The 25735-nt window shown below is 47.7% G+C and overlaps 1 protein-coding gene across 1 annotated transcript in view; it reads left to right on the top strand.

Annotated features, from left to right (window-relative positions):
• The window catches only part of MAN1A2 (mannosidase alpha class 1A member 2), a 194282-nt gene that overhangs the window by 137838 nt on the left and 30709 nt on the right, over positions 1-25735 (top strand). The window contains exon 9 of the mRNA XM_068168689.1: positions 23995-24110. Coding sequence (XP_068024790.1) covers positions 23995-24110 — 116 coding nt within the window. The remainder of the gene's footprint in view (positions 1-23994; positions 24111-25735) is intronic.

Here is a 25735-nt window from a genome sequence, read left to right on the forward strand (position 1 = left end):
AATAGGAATGGCTTCACATTCACAAGCCCTCAACCTCGTGGGGGTCTTCAACTACCCCAGTATCTGTTGGAGGGACGATACAGCCAGGCATCAGCAGTCCAAACAACAATTTCCTTCTCCAAGTGGTTGAGGAGCCCCCAAGGAAAGGTGCTGTGCTGGACCTTGTTCTCACCAGTGATGAAGGGCTGGTTGACAGCGTGAAGCTCAGAGGCAATCTTGGCTGCAGTGACCATGAAATGGTTGAATTCATGATCCTTAGGACAACAAAGAGTGTGCATAGCAAGTTCACTAGCCTGGACTTCAGGAGAGCAGGCTTTGAACTCCTCTAGGACCAGGGATAAAGCCCTGAAGGGGAGAGGGGCTCAAGAAAGCTGGTTAGTATTCAAGGATCACCTCCTCCAAGCCCAGAAGTAATGCATACCAACAAAGTGGAAGGTGGGCAAGGATGCCAGGAGGCCTGCACAGAGAAGAGGAGGCTCAAGGGAGATCTTATTGCTGTCTACAACTACCTGAAAGGGAGGTTGTAGCCAGGTGGGGGTTGGTCTCTTCTCCCAGGCAACCAGCACCAGAACAAGAGGACACAGTCTCAAGCTGTATCAGAGTAGGTTTAGGCTCGAGGTGAGGAGAAAGTTCTTCCCAGAATGTGCTGCCCAGGGAGGTGGTGGAGTCACCATCCCTCATCCCTGGGGGTGTTTAGGAAGAGACTGGATGGGGTGCTTGGTGCCATGGTTTAGTTGATCAGATGGTGTTGGGTGATAGGTTGGACTTGATGATCTCAAAGGTCTTTTCCAACCTGGTTAATTCTATTCTATTCTATTCTATTCTATTCTATTCTATTCTATTCTATTCTATTCTATTCTATTCTATTCTATTCTATTCTATTCTATTCTATTCTATTCTGTTCTGTTCTACTCTACTCTACTCTACTCTACTCTATTCCATTAATTGGGAGCGAGACTCATGTCAGTGGTGCCCAGTGACAGGACAAGGGGCAGTGGACACAAACTGTAGCACAGGAGATTCCATGTGAACAGGCAGAAAAGATTCTTCCCTCTGAGGGTAGCAGAGCACTAGAAAAAGCTGCCCAGGGAGGCTGTGAAGTCTCCATCTCTGGAGGCATTCCAAAGCCACCTGGGCATGATTCCTGCATGGTTTATTCCAGGTGACCCTCCCCTAGCTGTGGGATTGGACTAGCTGATCTTCAGAGGTCCCTTCCAACCCCGATCATGCTGTGATTCTGTGATCTGGTTCCATCACCTCTTGCAAATAATGTCACTGAAGAGGAGCTTAAATCACTCTGACTCCACATCTCAGTTTCTGCAGTAAGGCTACCTATAAAGTTAGCTGTGTGGTTACATAGAGAAATTGTGCAGGTTCTAGACAATATATGGTGTTCATAAAGAAGAGGATAGGCAGAGATAACTATTCTGTGTTAGCCTTCTGTGTTCATTACACCTTAGTGGTGTGTGAGCACATTAAGAAGTTACTGTAAAGTAAGCTCATAGGTGAATTTACTGTGCATAAGCTGAGTGTTACAATGAGGAATGTAGTAGCAGATACTGGAATTACCATCCCTGAGTGCTGATGTGATGAATGTTCAGAGTGCAGGTCTATTCTGCAGTGCTTTCAGAGAATCCTAGAGCCTTTTTGGTCAGAAAAGACTGCTTGAGATCATTTGCTGTCATCAGAATGTCAACCCAACACCACCATGCCCTGGAGAAGAGGAGACTCAGGGCAGACCTACCTGAAGGGAGGTTGTAGTCAGGTGGGGGTTGGTCTCTTCTCTCAAGCAACCAGCACCAGAACAAGAGGACACAGTCTCAAGCTGCACCAGGGGAAGTTTAGGCTGGAGGTGAGGAGAAAGTTCTTCACTTAGAGAGTCGTTAATGTGCTGCCCAGGGAGGTGGTGGAGTCCCCATCCCTGAAGGTGTTGAAGAGGGGATTGGATGTGGCACTTGGTGCCATGGTCTAGTCATGAGGTCTGTGGTGACAGGTTGGACTTGGTGATCTTGAGGTCTCTTCCAACCGTGGTGATTCTGTGATTCCGTGATTAAACCATGCCCTGAAGTGCCACGTCTGCATGTTCTTGTAACACCTACAGGGATGCTGATCCCACCCCTTCCAGTGCCTGAGCACTCTTTCACTAAAGAAAGGTGATTAGCCTGCCTTGTTACACCACCTTTTGGGGATATTGCCCCCTCTTTGCAGTTCTTTTCCACTGTTACTACAGAATAAATAGAGGAGCAACCAAGGTGGCTGAAAGGGAGAGATTGATGTCCTCTCTTTCCCAGTTGTTTGTGCTGCGGAGCAGCCTTTAAATTAACCAGAGCAAATGCCTCTGTGGCTCTGTGCGTATTTCAGTTTCTTCAGGTGGTCTTTCACTTGCAGCAGTAAAGGCTTGAACTGACTCAAACCAGTTTTAAAACACACTTTGGAGAAGCCTGCTGAGGGTGTAGTTTGTTTGGCTCCGATTTACACGCCCGTTGAGACGGTGCCGTTTCCACACGTACAAAAGCTGTAAAACCAGTCTTATAAAACCAGTCTTCAACTACTTTCACTAAATGGCTGTAAACACTAGGTGAATATTCCTAAATCTTTATGTCTGCTTCTGCAGCTGGTTTTAGGCTAATGCTCTTGGGCTGAGCTAGGTAATTAGCTGAATTGCTTAACGTAAACTCTTGCAGGAAACGGACAAACCGTGAGTAATGCACCTGGGCTGTTTCCACCTGTGATGTGTCATTCTATCAAATACACAGCACCATCTGTCTTTAAATAGAAGAAAGTCATAGAAAGGCCCCTAAGGTCATCAAGTCCAAGCATCTAGCCAACACCAACCTGCCCACTAAACCCTGTCCCAAAGTGCCATGTCTCCACACTTTTTGAATCCCCCCCAGGGATGGTGATTCCACCCCTTCCTTGGGCAGCCTGTGTCCGACTTCTAGAACAATTTCACTGGAGACATTTTTCCTAACAGCCAATCTAAACCTCCCCTGGAACAACTTCAGGCCATTTTCTCTTGTCCTATCACTTGTAACTAGGGAGACCTGGCTCCGCTCACCTGGCTTCAACCTCTTTTGAGGGACTTACAGAGAGTGAGGTCTCTCCTCAGCCTCCTTTTCTCCAGACTAAACAACCCCAGTTCCTTCAGCCCTCTTCACAAGACTTGTTCTCCAGAAGCTTCACCAGCTTCCTTGCCCTTCTCTGGACACACTCCAGCACCTGATGGGATGGGATGGGATGGGATGGGATAGCATAGTATAGCATAGATTAGAATAGAATAGCATAGCATAGCATAGAATAGAATAGAATAGAATAGAATAGAATAGAATAGAATAGAATAGAATAGAATAGAAATATAATTAGAATAGCATAGCATAGAATAGAATAGCATAGCATGGAATGGAATGGAATAGAATAGAATAGAATAGAATAGAATAGAATAGAATAGAATAGAATAGAATAGAATAGAATAGAAAGAATAGAATTAACCAGGTTGTAAAAGACCTTCGAAGATCATCAAGTCCAGCCTATCACCCAACACCATCGAATCAACTAAGCCATGGCACCAAGTCAATGTCTTTCTTGTAGTGAGGGCCCCAAAACTAATACTCAAGGTGTGGCCTCACCAGTGCCAAGTCCAGGGGGACAATTACTGCCCTCATCATGCTGGCTACACTATTGTTGATACAGGCCAGGATGCTGTTGTCCATCTTGGCTAGCTGGACACACACTGGACACACATCTTTGGATGGCTGTCAACCAGCACCCTCCAGGGCTTGCTTTGCTGGGCAGCTTTCCAGCCACTCTGCCCCTCACCTGTAACACAGCATTGGGTCATTGTTACCCAAGTGCAAGACCCACATTTGGCCTTATTGAACCACATACAAATCATCTTCGCCCATTGATCCTGTCTGTCCAGATTTCTCTGGAGAGACTTCCTATCTTTGAGCAGATCAGTGCTCTCACCCAGTTTGTTGTCAGTAAATTTGATCTAAATGGAGTGCACTTCATTAAAGACATTAAGGAAGCCACTGCATCCATCACCCTCCAAGACCTGGGGATTCCTTCTTCCCAACTATTGAAGCCCAGCCAGGTACAAGTGTTTCCTTTCCTGTCCCATCAATTTGGCTGCTGCTGTTGATTTTGTAGTTTTGGCCAGCACTGAAGGTGAGGACATATCCTAGATAATAGAATAGAACAGAATTAACCAGGTTGAAAATGACCTTTGAGATCATCAAGTCCAACCTATCACCCAACACCACCTAATCAACTAAACCATAGCACCAAATGCCTCATCCAGTCTCTTCCTAAACACCTCCAGGGATGGTGACTCCACCACCTCCCTGGGCAGCACATTCCAATGGCCAATCTCTCTGTGAAGAGTTTCTTCCTAACATCCAGTCTAAACCTCCCCTGGCACAGCTTGAGACTGTGTCCTCTTGTTCTGGTGCAGGTAGAGAGGATGTTAATGCTCACACAGGCTGCCACCAGCAATGCTGCCTTTGTAGTGCTCATGAGTACTGATGCCACGAGTCACATAAAGTGTATGTGCTGGAGCTCTGGACTCCTTAAGCAGCCACTGGCTCTGAGCTTGGGTCTGAGCATCTTGCATAGAGCATCTCTTCTATGAGAAGAGGCTGAGAGACACACAGCTCTTTAGCCTGGATAATGCCAGACAGAGGGGATCTTCTCGATACTGATCATTGTCTGAAGGGTGGAGGCCAAGAGGAAGGGCTGGTCTCTTTTCAGTTGTGCTCAGTGGCAGGACAAGGGGCAGTAGGTACTTCAGTGTATGTGGATTTCAGTCCTTTAGTGAAGCCTGGATGCAGCACAGAGAGGTTCAGGCCTGACCACAGGGCAGAACCAGGAGGCCAGCAGCAGTTGTTGCTCCTTTCACACAGGCAAGGCAGGAGCAAAGAGAAAGATGGCTGCCATGCCCTCCCCTTTGTAGTCTTGCTGGACAGGAAGGGGGAGAGGAACACACAATCTAGTGGTCTCTTCTCCCAGGCAGCCAGTACCAGAACAAGAGGACACAGTCTCAGGCTGTGCCAGGGGAGGTTTAGGTTGGAGGTTAGGAAGGAGTTCTACACAGAGAGAGTGATTGCCCATTGGAATGGGCTGCCCAGGGAGGTGTTCAGGAGGAGACTTGATAGGGTGCTTGGTGCCATGGGTTAGTTGTTTAGGTGGGTTGGATTGGTTGATGGGTTGGACACGATGATCTTGAAGGTCTCTTCCAACCTTGTTAATTCTATTCTATTCTATTCTATTCTATTCTATTCTATTCTATTCTATTCTATTCTATTCTATTCTATTCTATTCTATTCTATTCTATTCTATTCTATTCTATTCTATTCTATTCTATTCTATTCCATTCCATTCCATTCCATTCCATTCCATTCCATTCCATTCCATTCCATTCCATTCCATTCCACTCTACTCTACTCTACTCTACTCTACTCTACTCTACTCTACTCTACTCTACTCTACTCTACTCTACTCTATTCTATTCTATTCTATTCTATATAGTATCCCACACAGAGTTGTTCAAGGGGATGTATGCAGGGGAGACAACCTGTGTTTCAGATGTAATAGTCTAGAAGCCATTATAGCTAAGAGTACTACCACTAACACTGTGGGTCAGAGAAGTATTTAGCAGAGCACTTGAATAGCAACCCTCTGATTTTCTTCAGCTTATCAGGCTGCTTGTAGGTTCTGACCTTTTATTATGCCATGGTTTAGTTGTTTAGGTGGGTTGGATTGGATGATGGGTTGGACACGATGATCTTGAAGGTCTCCTATTCTATTCCATTCTTATTCTATTCTATTCTATTCTATTCTATTCTATTCTATTCTATTCTATTCTATTCTATTCTACTCTATTCTGTTCTACTCTACTCTACACTACTCTACTCTACTCTACCCTATTCTACTTTACTCTATTCTATTCTATTCTATTCTATTCTATTCTATTCTATTCTATTCTATTCTATTCTATTCTATTCTATTCTATTCTATTCTATTCTATTCTATTCTATTCTATTCTATTCTATTCTCTCTCAGACCCAGGGGGACTCCTCCTCCTGGGAGGGGGAAACCACATCCACCTGGATCAGGTTTCTTTTGTCCCCTGGGGGAAGCAGGGCTCCAGCAACCCAACCCCAGGATGGGTGTAACCCAGCACACCTGTGTCTTCCCAAAAGTATTTTACAAAGCTGTTGAGATCATTACCTTCAAAATTAATTTTTAGATTAACCCTCTCCCCCCCATCTTTGGAATAAGAAGTTTTTCTTTGTCTGAAGTAGAAATGATGCAGGATGCAAATAGTTGAGGGTTGTTTTTTTTTAGAGGTACTTGTAAAAGTAGTTCTTATCCTGACTTCATCTTTGCAAGTTGATGTGATTCAGTAAGTAAATGTCTTTCCTGCTGTGTAGTTGGAGCATCAGTTGTAGAGCTGGAGGTATGTAATCTGTGTGATGGTTAGTGAGGCTGAGGGGAGTCCTGCTTGCTCTCTGTCACTCCCTCAAATGACCTTGTGGTAATATGGGCATTGGTTTCTTTGCCCTAGTATCATAGAATCATAGAATCAATAAGGTTAGAAAAGACCTCAGAGATCATCAAGTCCAACCTATCACCCAACACCTCAGGACTAACTAAACCATGGCACCAAGTGCCACATCCAATCCCCTCTTGAACACCTCCAGGGTTGGTGACTCCACCACCTCCCTGGGCAGCACATTCCAGTGGCTAACAACTCTCTCTATGAAGAACTTTCTCCTCACCTCCAGCCTAAACCTCCCCTGGCCCAGCTTGAGACTGTGCCCTCAAGGGCCAGAAGGATGAGCAGAGGGCTGGAGCACCTCTCCTGTGAGGACAGACTGAAGGAGTTGGGGCTGTTCAGTCTGCAGAAGAGAAGGCTCCCAGGTGACCTCATTGTGGCCTTCCAGTATCTGAAGGGGGCTACAGGAAGGCTGGGGAGGGACTGCTCAGGATCTCAGGGAGTGATAGGACTAGGGGGAATGGAATGAAGCTGGAGGTGGGGAGATTGAGGCTGGAGGTGAGGAGGAAGTTCTTCCCCATGAGAGTGGTGAAGCCCTGGAATGGGTTGTCCAGGGAGGTGGTTGAGGCCCTGTCCCTGGAGGTGTTTAAGGCCAGGCTGGCTGAGGCTGTGGCCAGGCTGATGTAGTGTGGGGTGTCCCTGCCCATGGCAGGGGGGTTGGAACTAGATGATCCTTGTGGTCCTTTCCAACCCTGACTGATACTATGATACTCTTGTTCTGGTGCTGGTTGCCTGGGAGGAGAGACCAACCCCCACCTGGCTACAACCTCCCTTCAGGGAGTTGTAGACAGGATGAGAGGAAAAGGCCACAAGTTGCACCAGGGGAGGTTTAGGTTGGATATTAAGAAAAATTTCCTTCCTGAAAGAGTGGTCAGGCATGGAAGAGGCTGCTCAGGGAAGTGGAGGGGTCACCATCCCGGGGGGTGTTCAAAAAATGTATTGACATGGGTTGCCAGTTGGACCTGATGATCTTAGAGGTCTTTTTCCCAACATCAATGACTCTGGGATTCTGTCTTGGTTTGTAATTAGAATCTGTTCTGATGAGAAAATAAGCTCAGTAATCTCTGCTGGGGAATTCCCCTTGCCCTTTTGCTTTGCAGCCATGTGCAAACATAATTAACTGTGCTCCTAGGAAAGGCTGCATTTGAATTTGTTTATCCATTAGAAACTGGGATAAATTTAACCTTCAAATGCTGCTTTAATGAAGTGCAGCAGAGGAGTGCCTTGGAGGGAATGTGCTGGTGGAAGTCTCAAACGAGGAGATCTTTTGCTGGAGTGTTAAGTGAGATGCTGAGAAAGCTCAAAGCTTGCCTCGGTGTGTTAATGCTTCCAGTGTTATTGGAAGGTTAAACATGAATATGAATTATGCTTTCAACAAGGAGTGTCTATAAATAATTCCTAAAGGAAGGATTTGGCTGGGGTGTAACTGGGTTTAGAAAGTGCTTGTGCACAGTGCTGTGGAAAGAGAGTCATGTTGTGCTTTGCTCTATGACCAGATTGTACTTTTAGAGCATGATCGTGGGGCAAAGTGTGTCAATATCTAGAATGCCAAATCTGACCCACAGCAGCTTTGACTTTACAATAGAACAGAATTAATCCGCTTGGAAAAGACCTTTGAGATCACCAAGTCCAACCTGTCACCCAACACCATCTGATCAACTCAACCATGGCACCAAGTGCCTCAGCCAGGCTCCTCTTCTTCTGTGCCTGGACATCTCTGAGTAAATCATAGAGTCACAGAATCAGTGAGACCGGAAAAGACCTCAGAGATCATCAAGTCCAACCTCTCACCCAACACCTCAGGACTAACTAAACCATGGCACCAAGTGCCTCATCCAGTCCCCTCTTGAATACCTCCTGGGATAGTGACTCCACCACCTCCCTGGGCGGCACATTCCAATGGCCAATCTCTCTTTCTGGGAAGAACTTTCTCCTCACCTCCAGCCTAAGCTTCCCCTGGCACATCTTGAGACTGTGTCCTCTTGTTCTGGTTGCCTGGGAGAAGGGACCAACCCCCACCTGGCTACAACCTCCCTTCAGGGAGTTGGAGAGAGCAAGAAGGTCTCCCCTGAGCCTCCTCTTCTCCAGGCTAAGCAACCCCAGCTCCCTCAGCCTCTCCTCACAGGGCTGTGCTCCAGACCCCTCCCCAGCTTTGTTGCCCTTCTCTGGACACCTTCCAGCATCTCAACATCTTACCTAAACTGAGGGGCCCAGAACTGGACACAGGACTCAAGGTGTGGCCTAAGCAGTGCTGAGTACAGGGCACAATGACCTCCCTGCTCCTGCTGGCCACACTGTTCCTGATGCAGGCCAGGATGCCATTGGCCTTCTTGGCTACCTGGGCACACTGCAGGCTCATGTTCAGCCTACCATCAACCAGTACCCCCAGGTCCCTCTCTGCCTGGCTGCTCTCCAGACACTCTGACCCCAGCCTGTAGCACTGCCTGGGGTTGTGGCCAATGTGTAAAACCTCTGTGGTTTGCTCACTGTGAATTCAGTATATTCATCTATATTAACAGAGTCCATCATGTCTTGGGGTACTTCTAGACTGTATCATAGGCATCTTCAAAGCCAACAATTTAATCTGTTTGGGAGGTAGAAAGGTATTCTTTGACACATGTTCCATGAGATTGAAATGTTTGAGCTCCCGAGGAATGTCATTATTTGTTCAAGAATCACAGAATGGTAGAAGTTGGAAGGGACTTCTGAAGGTCATAGAATCCAACCACTGCTAGAGCAGGATCATGCAGAGTATAAATCATACAGGACCACATTCAAGCAGGTTTGGAATGCCTCCAGAGAAGGAGACTGCACAACCTCTCTGGGCAGCCTGGTGCACTGCTCCAATATCCTTATAGGGAAGAATTGTTTTTCCTGATGCTTATGTGGAACCTCTTGTGTTCCAGTTTGTGTTCATTGCCCCATGTCCTGTGCCTGGACATCTCTGAGTAAATCACAGAATCAATAAGGTTGGAAGAGACCTCAGAGATCATCAAGTCCAACCTGTCACCCAACACCTCATGACTAGACCATGGCACCAAGTGCCACATCCAGTCCCCTCTTGAACACCTCCAGGGATGGGGACTCCACCACCTCCCTGGGCAGCACATCCCAATGGCCAATTACTCTTTCTGGGAAGAATTTTCTCCTCACTTCCAGCCTAAACATCTCCTCTGAGCCTCCTCTTCCAATGGCTAACAACTCTTAAAGTCTGGCTCCATTCTCCTGACACTCACCCTTTGGATATTTTTAATCATTATTGAGATCCCCCTCAGGATTCTCTGTAGAGATCTTTGTGCTAGGATCTCTTTATACCTAAGGTCTATTTTTAAGCTATTCCTGAAATGCTCACATCTTACCAAAGGGAAACCTTTCAAAGGCCAATTACAAAGGGGTTTTTTTCAGCCTTATTACAGTTGTTTCTGTGTCACCTGTTGGAGGCTGTGCCAAGCTGCTTCTAGTGTTGCAGCTTCCCAGAGCACTAATGGACCTGGGGGGGGGGGGGGTGCCAGGCAGTTTCTTTTCATCCTGTCTGCTGTAGGTGAAACTTCATACTCTGAGTTATGCTTGGAGATGTACTTTCTGCTGGTCACATAAGAAAGACTTCCAGTTTCCTGACCTTGAAGGGAGAGGTTTTGTAGTGTTGTTTAGTGGACTTTGAATATATGAGCCAGTGTGTGCTCAGGTGGCCAAGAAGGTTAACAGCATCCTGGCCTGTATCAGGAATAGTGTGGCCAGCAGGAGCAGGGAAGTGATTTTCCTCCTGGACTCAGCACTGGTGAGGCCACACCATTTGTTCTGGCTTCAGTTTTGGGGCTCTCACTACAAGAAAGCCAGTGAGGTTCTGGAATGTGTCCAGAGAATAGCAACACAATTGGTGAAGGGTCTAGAAAACAGCTGAGGGAACTGAAGTTGTTTAATCCGGAGAGCAGGGGGCTGGGGGCAGATCTTTTTGCTCTCTACAACTCCCTGAAAGGAGATTGTAGTGAGGTGGGTGTTGATCTCTTCTCCCCAGTAAAAAGTGGTATGATGAGAGGAAATAGAATAGAATAGAATAGAATAGAATAGAATAGAATAGAATAGAATAGAATAGAATAGAATAGAATAGAATAGAATAGAATAGAATAGAATAGAATAGAATAGAATAGAATAGACCAGGTTGGAAGAGACCTTCAAGATCATCATGTCCAACCTATCACCCAACACCATCTAGTCAACTAAACTATGGCACCAAGCACCCCATCAAGTCTCCTCCTGAACACCTCCAGTGATGATGACTCCACCACCTCCTCAGGCAGCACATTCCAATGGGCAATCACTCTCTCTGTGTAGAATTCCTTCCTAACCTCCAGCTAAACCTCCCCTGGCACAGCTTGAGACTGTGTCCTCTTGTTCTGGTGACCTCAGTATGTGCCATAGGAAGTTTATGTTGAGTATTAGGAAAATTTTAATTACTGAAAGAGTCGTCAAGCACTGGAACAGGCTGCCTAGGAAAGTGGTGCAGTCATCATCCCCAGAGGTGCTCAAAAAATGTGTTGAGATGGCACTTCGAAGTGTCATTTAGTGGGTACAGTGGTGGGGGGCTGATGGTTGGGCTTGATGATCTTAGAGGTCTTTTGTAATGTTAATGATTCTGTGATTCTGTGAGAGCCTCTTGTAAGATACCAAATTAGGACACCTCTTTGAGAGTAGAATAGAATTAACCAAGTTGGAAAAGACCTCAGAGATCATCAAGTCCAACCTATCACCCAACACCATCTAATCAACTAAACCATGGCACCAAGTGCCTCATCCAGGCTCTTCTTCAACACCTCCCTGGGCAGCACATTCCAATGGCCAATCTCTCTTTCTGGGAAGAACTTCTTCCTAACATCCAGCCTAAACCTCCCCTGGCACAGCTTGAGACTGTGTCCTCTTGTTCTGGTGCTGGTTGCCTGGGAGAAGAGACCAACCCCCACCTGGCTACAACCTCCCTTCAGGGAGTTGGAGACAGCAATGAGCTCTCCCCTGAGCCTCCTCTTCTGCAGGCTAAGCAACCCCAGCTCCCTCAGCCTCTCCTCACAGGGCTGTGCTCCAGACCCCTCCCCAGCTTTGTTGCCCTTCTCTGGACACCTTCCAGCATCTCAACATCCCTCCTAAACTGAGGGGCCCAGAACTGGATGCAGAGAATCATAAACTACCTTCAAATTGTCTCAACCCATGACTAGAATCTATTTGGTTCTAACCACATGAGTTACCTAAATATATGCTGGGCTGGCTATCCTTGCTGGTCTGCTTCACATTACATCTCTTGTCATTGCACACACTTGATTTGTCTATGCTTGAGAACTGCAGTTTGATAATCACTGCAGTCCTAGGGAGACATTTTGCTTCATTTTGTTACATAAGCAACCATATTGCTCCAGACTTGCCATTAAGTGATTGTGCTTTCAGTTTCCTGTAGCTGCCAAACTCCCAACTCCCAATACTCTGCCTGCCTCGAGCAGTTTGGGGTTTTGCAGGCAGTTGGCAGAAACACTTCAGCCATCTCTGAGTGCACCTAGAGGTGGAATGTCGTTCTACCCAGGGAAAAGTTTTTCCTAAGCCTACAGTTAACAAGCTTAAGAACCATCACATTTTGCATCTACTGTGAGAATAATTTGTTTCAGGACTGCTTGAGGAGAAAATTACCCACATTTTGCTAAGACTTTGAAAACCATTCACATCTCCCTTCTCCATATGGAGCATTTAAAGTTCAGCTGCTGCATTCTCACACGTTCCCAGGCTGGGAAGAGCTGAGAGAGATTTTCTTGAAGTCTGTTGTGGCACTCTGCAGCAGAGCAGGAAGCAATGTCTGTTCAGCTGTCTCCTAACTCATACATGCTTGACTTTGCAGCCTTGACTGTTCTTTAAATATAGTTCCCTTAGAGAATCATTTGGGTTGGAAAAGACCTTTAAGATCTTCAGATCCAACCCATGTCTAACTCTACCAAGGCTGGCTGCCTGAGCCAGCAGTGTGCCCAGGTGGCCAGGAGGGCCAATGGCATCCTGGCCTGCTTTAGGAATAGTGTGGCCAGCAGGAGCAGGGAGGTCATTGTGCCCTGTGCTCTGCTTTGGTTAGGCCACACCTTGAGTCCTGTGTCCAGTTCTGGGCCCCTCAGTTTAAGAAGGACATTGAGAGACTTGAAGGTGTCCAGAGAAGGGCAACAAGGCTGGGGAGAGGCTTTGAGCACAGCCCTGTGAGGAGAGGCTGAGGGAGCTGGGGTTGCTTAGCCTGGAGAAGAGGAGGCTCAGGGGTGACCTCATTGCCCTCTACAACTACCTGAAGGGAGGTTGTAGCCGGGAAGGGGTTGGTCTCTACTCCCAGGCACCCAGCACCAGAACAAGAAGACACAGTCTCAAGCTGTGCCAGGGGAGGTTCAGAGTCGAGGTGAGGAGGAAGTTCTTCACCAAGCAAGTCATTTGTCATTGGAATGTGCTGCCCAGGGAGGTGGTGGAGTCACCATCCCTGGAGGTGTTGAAGAGGGGATTGGATGTGGCACTTGGTGCCATGGTCTAGTCATGGGGTCTGTGTTGATAGGTCGGACTCGATGATCCTCGAGGTCCTTTCCAACCTAAGTTATACTGTGATACTGTGATACTGTAAACCACATCCCTCAGCACCACATCTCTGCATTGCTGAAGCACCTCTAAGGATAGGGATTCAACCATCTCCCTGGGGAACTACTCCAGTGTGTGAGCACCCTTTCAGGGAAGAAGCATCTTCTAATAGCCAACCTAAACTTCCCCTGGTGCAACTTGAGGTCATTTCCTCTTGTCCCATCACTTGTTACTAGAGAGAAGAGACCAACACCCACTTAGCTACAGCCTACTTTCATGTAGTTGTAGATCACAGAATCACCAAGGTTGGAGGAGACCTCAAAGATCATCAAGACCAACCTGTCACCACAGACCTCATGACTAGACCATGGCACCAAGTGCCACATCCAATCCCCTCTTGAACACCTCCAGGGATAGTGACTCCACCACCTCTCTGGGCAGCACATTCCAATGGCTAACAACTCTCTCAGTGAAGAACTTTCTCCTCACCTCCAGCCTAAACCTCCCCTGGCACAGCTTGAGACTGTGTCCTCTTGTTCTGGTGCTGGTTGCCTGGGAGAAGAGACCAACCCCCTCCTGGCTACAACCTCCCTGCATGGTTCTGGGAAAATTGTCATGCCAGTAACGTGTTCCTTAGTGATAAATGATTCATATCTGACTACAGATTGCACCTCCACTCTCCTGTATGAGGGCTGCCTCTGCTGCAGTTAATTTACAAGTGTTTGCACTTCCAAGCCATCCACAGTGGCTTATGGATTCCTTAGGTGGAATTTCCACTGTGAATTGCAGCAGCTGCAATTTTCAGGGCCTCGGCTTTCTGGATTAAAGGATTAGAAAGGGAGCTTGCACCTATTTAGAGCAGCTGAGGGGGCACTAAGCCCAACTACATGAAGTGAAGATTGAACTGAAATTTAATCACAGCCACCCTCATGACAGGCAGAAAAACAGTTCTTTAAAGTTCACTTAGATAGGGAAAGAAGGCTTCTGCAGCATGAGGCCAGTGGGAGCACAGGACAAGTAATGGGGATGTGATAGGTGGATTGCTTCATGAAAATTCAGCTTAGCTTAATCACTTCACTACTCCCTTCTGGTCATTTCTCTTTTCATACAATCATAGACTCATTAAGGTTGGGAAAGGTCACTGAGTCCAACCCTGAACCCAACACCACCATAGCCACTAAACCATGTCCCAAAGTGCCATGTCTTTGAATGTCTCCGGGGATGGTGACTCCAGCACTTCTTGTTCAGCCTCTTCCATTCCTTGACTGCTCTTTCACAAAAGAATTTTTTCCTGGTATCCAATCTAAACCTCCCCTTGCAGAGAGCAAGAAGGTCTCCCCTCAGCCTCCTTCTCTCCTTGCCCTTCTGTAGGTATTCTTCAGCACCTCAATGTCTTTCTTGTAGGGAGGGCCTCAGAACTGCAGACAGGACTCAAGGAGCAGCCTCATGAGTATTAAGCCCAGGGGAGCAATCATAGAATCAATAGGGCTGGAAAAGACCTCAAAGATCATCAAGTCCAACCTGTCACCCAACACCTCCTGACAACTAAACCATGGCTTCAAGTGCCAAGACCAGTCCCCTCTTGAACACCTCCAGGGATAGTGACTCCATCACCTCCCTGGGCAGCACATTCCAATGGCCAATTACTCTTACTGTGAAGAACTTTCTCCTCATCTCCAGCCTAAACTTCCCCTGGCACAGCTTGAAACTGTGTCCTCTTGTTCTGGCACTGGTTGCCTGGGAGAAGAGACCAACCCCCACCTGGCTACAACCTCCCTTCAGGGAGTTGTAGAGAGCAATAAGGTCTGCCCTGAGCCTCCTCTTCTGCAGGCTAAGCAACCCCAGCTCCCTCAGCCTCTCCTCACAGGGCTGTGCTCCAGACCTCTCCCCAGCCTCATTGCCCTTCTCTGGATATGTTCAAGTGTCTCCATATTCCTTCCCTGGTTCTGCTGGTCTTGCTATTTTTGATACAGGATGCTGTTGGCCTTCTTGGCCACCTGGACACACATTGGCTCTTCTTCAGTTGCCTGTCAACCTGCACCCCCTGGGTTTTCTTTGCTGGGCAGCTTTCCAGGTACTCTGCCTCATGCCTGTAACATTACATGGTCGTGTTGTTACCTAAGTGCAAGACCCACACTTGGCGTTGTGGAATCTCATCATTTTGGCCTCAGCCCCTTGATTCAGCCTGTCCAATTTTCTGTGTAGGGCCTTTCTACTTTTGTTCAGGTCAGTGCTCCCACCCAGTTAGGTGTTGCCTGCAACTGACTAACAATTCCAGTTCCAAGATCTGGGTAAACCTACTTCTGCTTAGCATTTTATTTCAGCCTTTTAACTCCATGTGCAGTTAAGAATGCTTAAGGCTGCGCCAGGGGAGGTTCAGGCTGGAGGTCAGGAGCAAGTTTTACACAGAGTGATTGCCCATTGGAATGTGCTGCCCAGGGAGGTGGTGGAGTCACCATCACTGGAGGTGTTCAGGAGGAGACTTGATGGGGTGCTTGGTTGCATAGTTTAGTTGGTTGGGTGGTGTTGGATGATAGGTTGGACACGATGATCTTGGAGGTCTCTTCCAACCTGGTCTATTCTATTCTATTCTATTCTATTCTATTCTATTCTATTCTATTCTATTCTATTCTATTCTATTCTATTCTATTCCATTCCATTCCATTCCATTCCATTCCATTCCATTCCATTCTATTCTATTCTATTCTATTCTATTCTATTCTATTCTATTCTATTCTATTCTATTCTATTCTATTCTATTCTATTCTATTCCATTCCATTCCATTCCATTCCATTCCATTCCATTCCATTCCATTCCATTCCATTCTAAAACAGTGGAAGGACAGATGGATGTGAGGAGGAAGTTCTTCCCCATGAGAGTGGTGAAGCCCTGGAATGGGTTGTCCAGGGAGGTGGTTGAGGCCCTGTCCCTGGAGGTGTTTAAGGCCAGGCTGGATGAGGCTGTGGCCAGGCTGATCTAGTGTGAGGTATCCCTGGCCATGGCAGGGGGGTTGGAACTGGATGATCCTTGTGGTCCCTTCCCGACTGATGCTATGATACTTGCCCTGGGCTCAGGAAGGTGGAGTGGCTCACTACCCACCTGCTTGTGAATCACACCATGCCTCACCCTGTAGTGTGGCTCCAGCATCAGTTCTGGCATAGTGTGCTGCTTTAAAGAAACGTGCCTTCCATTATTTCTGCTCTTGGCCACGAAAAGACAATTGAACAATTAGGGCAGAAAGCAGAGAGGGTTTAGCAGCTCATGAACTGTTTTTAATTTGCCTCATTGAATGAGTTAACTACTTAATGCCACCTGTTTAAAAAAGATTATACCAGTGAAGTTTGCTCTAGAGAGCAGGTAGATCTTCATTAGAGCAGCTTTTGTTATCAGTGCTGTCTGTAAGTGGCCTTCAGGTGGTGTGGAACATGCTGTTGCTCACTGGGCCAACCTTCTCCTGTAAACAAAAAGAAGTGGCACACGTTTGTAACCTGCAGTCTGGTGCCATGACTGTGTTCTTGGGCATCACTGGGGTTCATTCAGAAACTGTGCTGTGGAGGAAGTTACAGACAGCCATGAGGTGCATCTGGGTAAGAGAAAGGAGAAGGAGCTTTGAGTTATTTGGCATGGTGGTGGTTGGAGTTGATGATCTTAGATGTCTTTTCCAAACTCAATGCTTCTGTGATTCTGTGGGTGCCTAGTATCCCAGCTATCTACTATCATCTCAGAAGGAATAGAATAGAATAGAATAGAATAGAATAGAATAGAATAGAATAGAATAGAATAGAATAGAATAGAATAGAATAGAGTGGAGTAGAGTAGAGTAGAGTAGAGTAGAGTAGAATAGAATAGAATAGAATAGAATAGAATAGAATAGAATAGAGTGGAGTAGAATAGAATAGAATAGAATAGAATAGAATAGAATAGAATAGAATAGAATAGAATAGAATTAACCAGGTTGGAAACGACCTTAAAGATCATCAAGTCCAACCTACCATCCAGCACCACCTAAACAACTAAACCATGGCACCAAGCACCCTATCAAGTCTCCTCCTGAACACCTCCAATGATGGTGACTCCACCACCTCCCTGGGCAGCACATTCCAATGGGCAATCACTCTCTCTGTGTAGAACTTCTTCCTAACATCCAACCTAAACTTCCCCTGGCACAGCTTGAGACTGTGTCCTCTTGTTCTCGTACTGGCTGCCTGGGAGAAGAGACCAACCTCTGCCTGTCTACAACCTCCCTTCAGTTAGTTGTAGAGAGCTAGAAGGTCACACTCTGGAAGAGGGGAGAGGTCTCTCATCAGGACTATAAAGATGTAGTGAGGCTGTGCAGGGAGAAAATGAGGAGAGCCAAAGCTCTCTAGAGCTCAGCCTAGCTACAGCTATTAAGGATAATTAAAAATGCTTCTATAACAACAAAAGGAGGACTGAGGGAAAATCTCCATCCTCCTTTGGATGCAGAGGGAAACAGTGACTGAGGATGAGGAGAAGGCTGAGATGCTCAGTGCCCACTTTGCCTCTGTCTTTAGCAGTGGATCCAGCAGTTCCTTGGACACCCAGCCTCATGAAGCAGGAGCCAGGGAGGGGAATCAGAATGAGGCCATCACAATAAATGAGGCAGTGGTCAGTGACTGCTACACCACTTAGACACACACAGGTCTGTGGGGCCGGATGGGCTACACCCAAGGCTGCTGAGGGAGTTGGCAGATGTGCTCTCCAAGGCACTTTCCCTTACTGACCTGAAGTCCTGGCTAGCTGGGGAGGTCCCAATGGACTGGAGGGCAGCAAATGTAACTCCCATCTGCAAGAAAGGAGGATCCAGGGGACTACAGACCTGTCAGTCTGAGCTTGGTGCCAGGGAAGGTGATGGAGCAGCTCATCTCAAGCACCATTTCACAACATAGAGAGGACAGGCAGGGGCTGAGGCCCAGTCAGCATGGGTTTATGAAGGGCAGGTCCTGCCTGACCAACCTGATCTCCTTCTGTGACAGGCTGACTGACTGCTGGCTGAGGGAAAGGCTATGGATACTGTCTGCCAGCCTTTCAGAAAGCCTTTGACACTGTTGCCCACAGAATTCTCTTGGACACACTGTCTGCTGGTGGCTTGGATGAGCTCACACTGCTGGAGAAAGCACTGGCTGGGTGAAAGGGCCCAGAGAGTGGTGGTCAAGGGAGTTAAATGCAGCTGCTGGCCAGCCACAGGTGGTGTTCCTCAGGGCTCAGTGTTGGGAGCACTTCTGTTGAACATCTTTGTTGATGAAGACATAGAGTGTGTCATCAGTAAGGTCACAGATGACACCAAGGTGGGTGGGAGTGTTGATCTGCACCAGGGTAGGGAGGCTCTGCAGAGGGACTTGGACAGATGAATCAATGGCCAACGTTAATGGGATGAGCTGCAACAAGGCCAAGTGCCAGGTCCTGCACTTGGGTCACCACAACCCCAAGCAACACTCCAGGCTTGGGGCAGTGTGGCTGGAAAGCTGTCTGGCAGAAAGGGATCTGGAGGCTCTAATCAACAGGCAGCTGAATATGAGGCAGCAGTGTGCCCAGAAGGCCAAGAGAGCCAATGGCATCCTGGCTGGGATCAGCAATGCTGTGTCCAGCAGGAGCAGGGAGGGGATTGTCCCCTGGGACTCAGCTCTGGTGAGGCCACACCTCCAGTGTTGTGTTCAGCTTTGGGCCCCTCAATACAGGAGAGCTGTGGAGGTGCTGGAGGGAGCACAGAGGAGGGCAAGGAAGCTGGGAAGGGCCTGGGGAGTAAATCTTATGGAGAGAGACTGAAGGAGCTGAGGCTGCTTAGGTTGGAAAAGAGGAGGCTGAGAGGAGACCTCATTGCTCTCTAAACTACCTGAAAGGAGGTTGTGGGGAGGCTGGTGCTGGTCTCTTCTCACAGGTAATTAGTGAGAGATGAAGAGGCCTCAAGCTGTGACTGGGTAGCTTTAGACTGGACATTAGGAAACTTCTTTTCCCAGCAAGAGTGGTCATGGATTGGAATGTGCTGCCCAGGGAGGTGGTTGAGTCCCCAACCCTGGATGTGCTTAAAGGTGGTTTGGATGTGGTGCTTGGGGATATAGTTTAGTGGTTAACCTTGCAGAGTAGGGTTATCAGTTGGACTTGGTGATCCTGAGGGTCTTTTCCAACCTGAACATGTCTGTGATGCTGTGACACACAAGTGTAGGGCTCTTGTAAAAACTTCAGAAATGCTCTGTGTGCCAAACATTTCTACAAGCAGAATGCTTTGAGTTGAGCTGAATTAAGTCTCTGAATCCCTCGAGCTGTAGTGCAAACAGCAAGGCAGAGTGATAAACACCATGGACCTTCTGATGTTAAGTTTGGGGAGGGAGCTTTGTTTATAGGAGAGAATGATATGTGATAACCCAAATCCACAGTCTCCACCACTAAGGAATATTGAAAAGTGTTTCTTCAGTGTTTCTGCTGTAGGCAAGAGCGAGTTCTCCAAGTCCCACAGTCTGTCACAATAAGCATTTTAATTTTCAGCCTTTTCTTCTTATCCTCCTTACACAAAATGCAGCAAAGTCTGCTTTGGTAACATCAGCTGGCACTAGCTGAGGACCTGAAGGTGATCTCCCCAGCATACAGTAAATGCAGCTGGAGAAGGCAGCAAACTTGCCATGCTTAAATCTCAGTTTGGGTGAGGATTTATATCTGATAGAGCTGTGCAGCTCTGTGCTCCAAATGCATAAAGAAGGTGCAAAAAAAGGCTGCCTAGGGAATGGCTCTGAGTCTTGTGTGCTCCAGTGCTGCTGGTTCCTGTGTTCCCTGTGTTTTTATGTAAGATGAAGAATGGAATGGAATGGAATGGAATGGAATGGAATGGAATGGAATGGAATGGAATGGAATGGAATGGAATGGAATGGAATGGAATAGAATAGAATAGAATAGAATAGAATAGAATAGAATAGAATAGAATAGAATAGAATAGAATTAACCAGGTTGGAAGACACCTTCAAGATCATCGTGTCCAACCCATCAACCAATCCAACACCACCTAAACAACTAAACCATGGCACCAAGCACCCCATCAAGTCTCCTCCTGAACACCTCCAATGATGGTGACTCCATCACCTCCCTAGGCAGCCCATTCCAATGGGCAATCACTCTCTCTGTGTAGAACTTCTTCCTAACATCCAACCTCAACCTCCCCTGGCACAGCTTGAGACTGTGTCCTCTTGTTCTGGTGCTGGGTGCCTGGGATAAGAGACCAACCTCTGCCTGTCTACAACCTCCCTTCAGGTAGTTGTAGAGAGCAATAAGGTCACCCCTGAGTCTCCTCTTCTCCAGGCTAAGCAACCCCAGCTCCCTCAGCCTCTCCTCACAGGGCTGTGTTCCAAACCCCTCACCAACCTTGTTGCCCTTCTCTGGACTCATTCCAGCAACTCAACCTCCTTCCTAAACTGAGGGGCCCAGAACTGGACACAGGACTCGAGGCGCAGCCTAACCAGTGCAGTGTACAGGGGCAGAATGACCTCCCTGCTCCTGCTGGCCACACTGTTCCTGATGATCAATGTGGAGAAGAGCTGCTGAAAGCAAAGACTATACTTGAATGACTGGCTGAAGAAGTAGGAGAAGGTGAGGCTGAGGGGAGCCCTTAACTGCTCTCTGTAATTACCTGATAAGAGATGGTAATGATGTGGGTGTTGGTCTCTTGTCCCAAGTAACTAGGAATAGGACAGGAGGAGACAGCCTCAAGTTGCACCAGGAAAGGTTTAGGTTGGATATTAGGAAACATTTCTGTTCTGCATAGTGGTCAGGCTTTGGAGAAGGCTGCCCAGGGAAGTGGTGGAATCACCATCCCTGGAGGTGTTCCAAAAGACATGGCACCTTGGGGCATGGTGGCACTGAGTTGGCAGTTGGCCTCGATGGTCTTACAGGTCTTTTCCAAGCTTAATGAATCTGTGATCCTAGGTAGATGTGACATGGGATGTGTTTCTGATAACTGAATTTGGAAACTCACCTGGAGTGTGGATGCCTCTGTTCAGGAAATAAACTTTTACACTCACCTATATGCTCCTTTCCTGTCCTGAGCCCAGCTGGAGATGATACCAGAGGAATCCTGCTGAGGGTTCACCAACCTGGTCCTGGTTGGAGATTGAGTGCATCTCCTCCTGTAGAGAAGCAGCACTGACTCAAGTGACAGAGCTCAGACAGGGAGTAGGCAGCAGCCTAACAGAAGTGGGTTTAAACCGCTTCTCTTGTGAAGACAGTCCCAGAGTAGTTCTGACAGGAGTTGTGACTTTGAAGTCTTGGGATGGTTTATTTTTTCCTGAAAACCTCAGAGCCTTATTAAAAGCACAGAGTGTTAGTTCCTGTGCCTAGCTGAGAATGGAATTACAGTATCACCACCACAGTATCACCCAGGTTGGAAGAGACCTCAAAGATCATCAAGTCCAACCTGTCACCACAGACCTCATGACTAGACCATGGCACCAAGTGCCACATCCAATCTCCTCTTGAACACCTCCAGGGATGGGGACTCCACCACCTCCCTGGGCAGCACATTCCAATGGTGAACAACTCACTCAGTGAAGAACTTTGTCCTCACCTCCAGCCTAAACTTCCCCTGGCACAGCTTGAGACTGCGTCCTCTTGTTCTGGTGCTGGTTGCTATAAAGAAGAGACCAACCCCCACCTGGTTACAACCACCCTTCAGGTAGTTGTAGAGAGCAATGAGGTCTCCCCTGAGCCTCCTCTTCTCCAGGCTAAGCAACCCCAGCTCCCTCAGCCTCTCCTCACAGGGCTGTGCTCAAGGCCTCTCCCCAGCCTCATTGCCCTTCTCTGGACACCTTCAAGTGTCTCAATGTCCTTCTTAAACTGAGGGGCCCAGAACTGGAGAATTGTTAATGAAGGAGGCATTTCTAGCTCTTGCATTTGTAGAAGAAAGTGATGTGAATGCCTTCTTACAGCTCACACCTAGAGAGCTGGGTGAAAAATGGTTGCAGATAAATCATGGGGTACCTAGGTGTGACAGGGCTGTGTAGGAGATACTGACATAAATGAGAAGGGCATGAAGTAATTTGCTACACATTCACAACCTGAAACCAAGTGTCAAAGCTACAGGCTTTCCACTCTCTCCTTCCTGTGTTTAGAAATCCATTGTTAAGTAGCAGAGGAGTCTAGAGTCAGTTAGAAAAGTTAGGAGAGCAGCATCTACCAGCTCTAACCTTCTACTCACCTCTTCAGAGGCAAGCAGACATGATGGGGCAAGATGGTGCTTGGAGGAAAAAGGAACGGGAGAGCTCCAGCCTTTCTTCCACACACACTTTTGTCCCAGAAACACTCTGCATGTCACCCCTTCCCTGAGGTAATTCAGAAAAGGAGGGATCATATCTGAGGTTGGGGCAGATGATCCTTGATGTCCTATCCAACCTGGCATTCTGTGATATCTAAGGGACTGGTATCAAGAGGAGGAGCCTGGTCTGTTTTCTGTGGTGCCAGTGACAGGATAAGGGGCAACAGGCACAAATTTGAACCCAGGAGGTTCCGTCTGAACAGGAGGCAAAATTTCTTTCCTGTGAGGGTGACAGAGCACTGGATCAGGCTACTCTGAGAGGTTGTGAAGTCTCCTTCTCTGGAGGCTTCCCAAACCTGCCTGACATTGCAATCCTGAGTAACCTGCTCTGGGTTACCCTGCCTCAGCACAGGGACTGGACTAGGTGATGTCCAGGGGTCCCTTCCACCCCCTACCTGTCTGTGACTCTCTGATAGCTGCTCTTTTCCTCACTGAGCAAGAAGGAGCTTGCATGACCATAACAGCCATGCTTAAGGCAGTGCAATTTTTGTCATTGTGACAAAGCTGGTCTTAGACATTTCCTTTGCCTAGCTTCAGCAAACTAAGACTGGTCTGGTGCCAGCATTTTAGGAGCTGTAGCATTGGTGGGGGGAGGGGGGAAGTTAAATGTTGTTGTGGTTGAAGCCACTTATTAAAGCTCATAGAGTGTACTGCTTTTTGAATGAAGAGTGTGCTAGGGAGCACTTGCTGTGGTTGGAACAGAAGCTCCAAGACTGAGCTCATCAGCAGGCTTTATGTGGGAATGTATGATAATTCACCCAAAGCAAAACATAAGTAGCTCTTGCCTGGTCTGTCAGCACAGAATAGTGATGGCTCTACTTGAGAAAAGCAAGGGAAAGGAAAACAGACACACAAAAAAAGGTGACAGAAAGGAATTCTGCATGTTAGGAGGTCCAGTTGATGTGGTGGTGGTGGACTCAGATAGTCAAGCAGCCTTCCTGTGTAGCACGTGGCTTGACTTTGTATGGCTATGGAATGGAGCATGGCTTGTGGTGGTGTACCCTGCAAAGACAGTTTGCCTCCCTCCTGAGTGAAATCACTGAAATAAGAACATGTACTTGGGCAGATTTAACACTCTGTTAAATAACCACCTTGGAAATAAGGATCTCCTGGAGAGATTGCCTTCTGTGTACTTCGTGGCATTTAATAGCCAACCACCTGACCTGGTTGCATCCTGGATACAGGCTGTAGCTGTGTCGCTATATATAGATCTATGCTTTTTTGCATATCTCACACACACACACAGACCCCAAACTGTACAGCAGCCAAACAACTCAGTTCTGTGGAGTGAAGTTAAACCAGAGATTTAAACAAGGCTTTTTTTAGATGAAGGATGACCTGTGCAGAATGATGAATGATGGTGAGCAAGGTTCCATGCCTGTGAAGCGGGTTTGGAGGACAGAGCGCAGCTTTTCTCCTGCTGAACAGGCTGAAAGCGTTGCTAGACCTTGAAAGGCAGAGGTTTGTGTTTTGAATAAAGTTGAAGGTGCTGTTATATAACAACTTGAACCTGGTTGTGTTGTTGTGTTTTCTTCCCTCCTACAGATCACACATCCGTGGGCGGGCTGGGAGACAGTTTTTATGAATATTTATTGAAGGCCTGGCTCATGTCAGACAAGATGGACACGGAGGCAAGGAGAATGTACGACGACGCCATTGAGGTGATTATCATTCGTGGAGTTTTCCAGCACTGTGGAACTGCAAAACCATCCTGAACACTAAACCAAAAAGAATTCAATAATCTCGCCCCCCCCCCCCCGCCCAAGCAAACAAACCAACCAACCAACCCTCACACTGTGAAACTTGTTTGGATGAGGTAAATCGTAAGCAGTCGAGGGGTGAGTGACGGCAGCTTTCACTCGGAGCGCTTTCAAAAGCATTGCTGTGGGATGCACCCAGTGCAGATTATTGTGCTGAAGATAATCAGCTTGTCCAAAGTGGCATAATGTGAAGTCCAAGCTATAGAATCATGGAATCAATAAGGTTGGAAGAGACCTCAGAGATCAAGTCCAACCTGTCACCCAACACCTCAGGACTAACTAAACGATGGCTTCAAGTGCCACGTCCAATCCCCTCTTGAACACCTCCAGGGATGGTGGCACGACCACCTCCCTGGGCAGCACATGCCAATGGCCAATTACTCTTTCTGGGAAGAACTTTCCTCTCACCTCCAGCCTAAACCTCCCCTGGCACAGCTTGAGACTGTGTCCTCTTGTTCTGGTGCTAGTTACCTGGGAGAAGAGACCAACCCCCACATGGCTGCAGCTTCCCTTCAGGTAGTTGTAGAGAGCAATAAGGTCTCCCCTGAGCCTCCTCTTCTCCAGGCTGAGCAATCCCAGCTCCCTCAGCCTCTCCTCACAGGGCAGACCCCTCCCCAGCCTTGTTGCCCTTCTCTGGACATGTGCAAGTGTCTCCGTATCCTTCTTAAATTGAGGGGCCCAGAACTGGACACAGGACTCAAGGTGTGGCCTAACCAGTGCTGAGTACAGGGCACAATGACTTCCCTGCTCCTGCTGGCCACACTATTCTTGATATAGGCCAGGATGCCATTGGCCTTCTTGGCTGCCTGGGCACACTGCTGGCTCATGTTCAGCCTACTGTCAATCAGCACCCCCAGGTCTCTCTCTACCTGGCTGCTCTCCAGCCACTCTGACCCCAGCCTGTAGCTCTGCATGGGGTTGTTGTGGCCCCAGTGCAGCACCTGGCACTTGGACTTGTTGAATGCCATCCTGTTGGACTCTGCCCATCCATCCAGCCTGTCAAGGTCTCCCTCTGCAGAGCTCTCCTACCCTATAACAGATTATAATTTATTAGAAAAAGCTAATCACAGCCCTGACAAGTGCAGAACTTCTCTGCAGGGAAGTCACAATGTACCATGTAGTTCAGACCTGTTCCTTACTCTGTGCTGCTTTTGTGGTATGGCCTTGCTCCCTCTCACAGATCAAGCAGTGCTTGCCCAGGCCCAGCAGCATTTCAGGATGACAGAATCATAGAAAGGTAGGGGTTGGAAGGGATGTCTGCAGATTGTCCAGTCCAACCCTCCTGCTAGGGCAGGATCTCATACAGTAAATCACACAGGAACACACCCAGGCAGGTTTGGAATGCTTACAGAGGCAGAAACTCCACAGCCTCTCTGGGCAGCATGTTGAGTGTTCTGCCACCCTCAAAGGGAAGAAATTTTTTCCATCTGTTGGTGTGGAACCTCCCATGTTCCAGTTTGTGTCCATTGCTCCTTGTTCTATCCCTGGACACCACAAGGAAAGTCTGTCCTGATCCTCCTGACACT

Source organism: Melanerpes formicivorus, unplaced genomic scaffold (assembly GCF_026170545.1).
Source record: "Melanerpes formicivorus ecotype bairdi unplaced genomic scaffold, bMelFor1.0.p_v2 SCAF_154, whole genome shotgun sequence".
NCBI lineage: Eukaryota > Metazoa > Chordata > Aves > Piciformes > Picidae > Melanerpes > Melanerpes formicivorus.